Raw genomic sequence first — 1,399 nt, 5'->3', positions numbered from 1 at the left:
TGTGTTTTCACACACCAACAGTTCATCAGAATCCACTGCTCTTGATCCACTCCTCTATGTTAAAAATATGTGGATGTGCATTCTGTAGACAGCCTTTTAATACTGCTTGAACACATGTTGGGTTTCCGTTATCTAAGTAATTTGGAGAGGTCCATGTTAGCCTGGGACTTCAAGAGATGGATTGGAACTTGGGGCATTGAGTTTGTTGATACAAAAGTCAGGTTGTTGGGCGCCTTTAGAACCGACAACATGCACCGTTCTACTTAACCCGAGCTACTTGAAGGCACTGTGTATCCTTATGGACACCTCAATTTGACTACAAGCTTTCACGTTTTTGCACACAAACGTGTGTTGCCGGTCTTCCCACGTTTATTGTCTGTGTACTCATCATCATCAGCAAATCGTCGCTTTTGTTGCCCAAGATAGCAGGAGCACTATCCCGTTCTTTTGGGCTGATGCTTGTTGTACTATTGAATTCTAAGATTTATGATGAATGACAGAAAGTCCGCCAGACATGTTTTGAAACTTCCTGGATTCCTAACGAAAATCATAACAATTTGTAGTAGATTTGAATCGAACGGTTGCCTCTTCGTGTAGTTGTCGGCTTTACTGGTGAAAACCCGTTTCATTTTGCTTTTCTTATTCGGATATAGGGTGAGGTGTTTGTTGGAGTGCATACTGTGTGGCTAAATCGCTATTCTGTCGTGATATCACACGTATCCACTAGTTTCTTACTTTTTGCGGCTTGTTTCCTCACTCTGGTGTCTTTCGATTTCCACATATCCCACTGTTTTCCAATCAGCCTGAACAAGAACAGGACCGGCAAGAAGAGGAATCGTTGAAAGCCAAACCCACCGTTCAAACTGCACGTTGTCGTTACTGTAAAGGCAGTCATTTCTCACACAAGTGTCCAAACAAGAGCGATATGGAGGCCATGCAGGCTCTGAGGGAAAAACTGAAGGGGAAAACCGAAGGAGCAGAGGAGCCGAAGGAAATTGTACGTCCGCCCCGGTCACCATTCACTTCCGCGTGATATTTTAGTTAGGCTTTTACATGCAGGCGTAGTTTGCCATTCCCTTTAACGAGCTTCCTAGCAAATGCGGTTTTTTGTAGTCCTGTTGGGATTCCGGGTGTCCTCAGCCCCGTGCTCGAGTCGCGTTATTTTATCTATTTTTTTTGGCATGCACTACTCACAAGGTTTCGGAAAACTATTCGACACCCCGTTACCGATTTTCCATTCTTGAGGCAGGTGTAGTCTTTCAGGTTTCCATCAAACTTATGTTCCACTCGAATTGTGCGTCGTTGGTGAAGTGTACTTAACGGGAGTCTCAGCTGAATCTTTTGCTTACGGTATTCTTCAACTGCATTCGGTGCGTTTTCGGTTGTGCAACGTGTACTT

At 44.2% G+C, this 1,399-nt stretch overlaps 1 protein-coding gene across 1 annotated transcript; it reads left to right on the top strand.

Annotated features, from left to right (window-relative positions):
• Positions 1-802: 802 nt before the first annotated feature.
• T265_15974 (hypothetical protein) lies at positions 803-1,033 on the top strand (the record flags this gene model as incomplete). The annotated part of the gene is made up of 1 exon (XM_009179422.1): positions 803-1,033. A coding segment is annotated over one exon (231 nt), but the record flags the coding sequence as incomplete, so codon positions are not given.
• Positions 1,034-1,399: the final 366 nt, after the last annotated feature.

Source organism: Opisthorchis viverrini (assembly GCF_000715545.1).
Source record: "Opisthorchis viverrini unplaced genomic scaffold scaffold8666, whole genome shotgun sequence".
NCBI classification, from domain to species: domain Eukaryota; kingdom Metazoa; phylum Platyhelminthes; class Trematoda; order Opisthorchiida; family Opisthorchiidae; genus Opisthorchis; species Opisthorchis viverrini.
The sequence above is the reverse complement of the archived record's forward strand: the minus strand, read 5'-3'. Positions and strand labels throughout refer to the sequence as shown.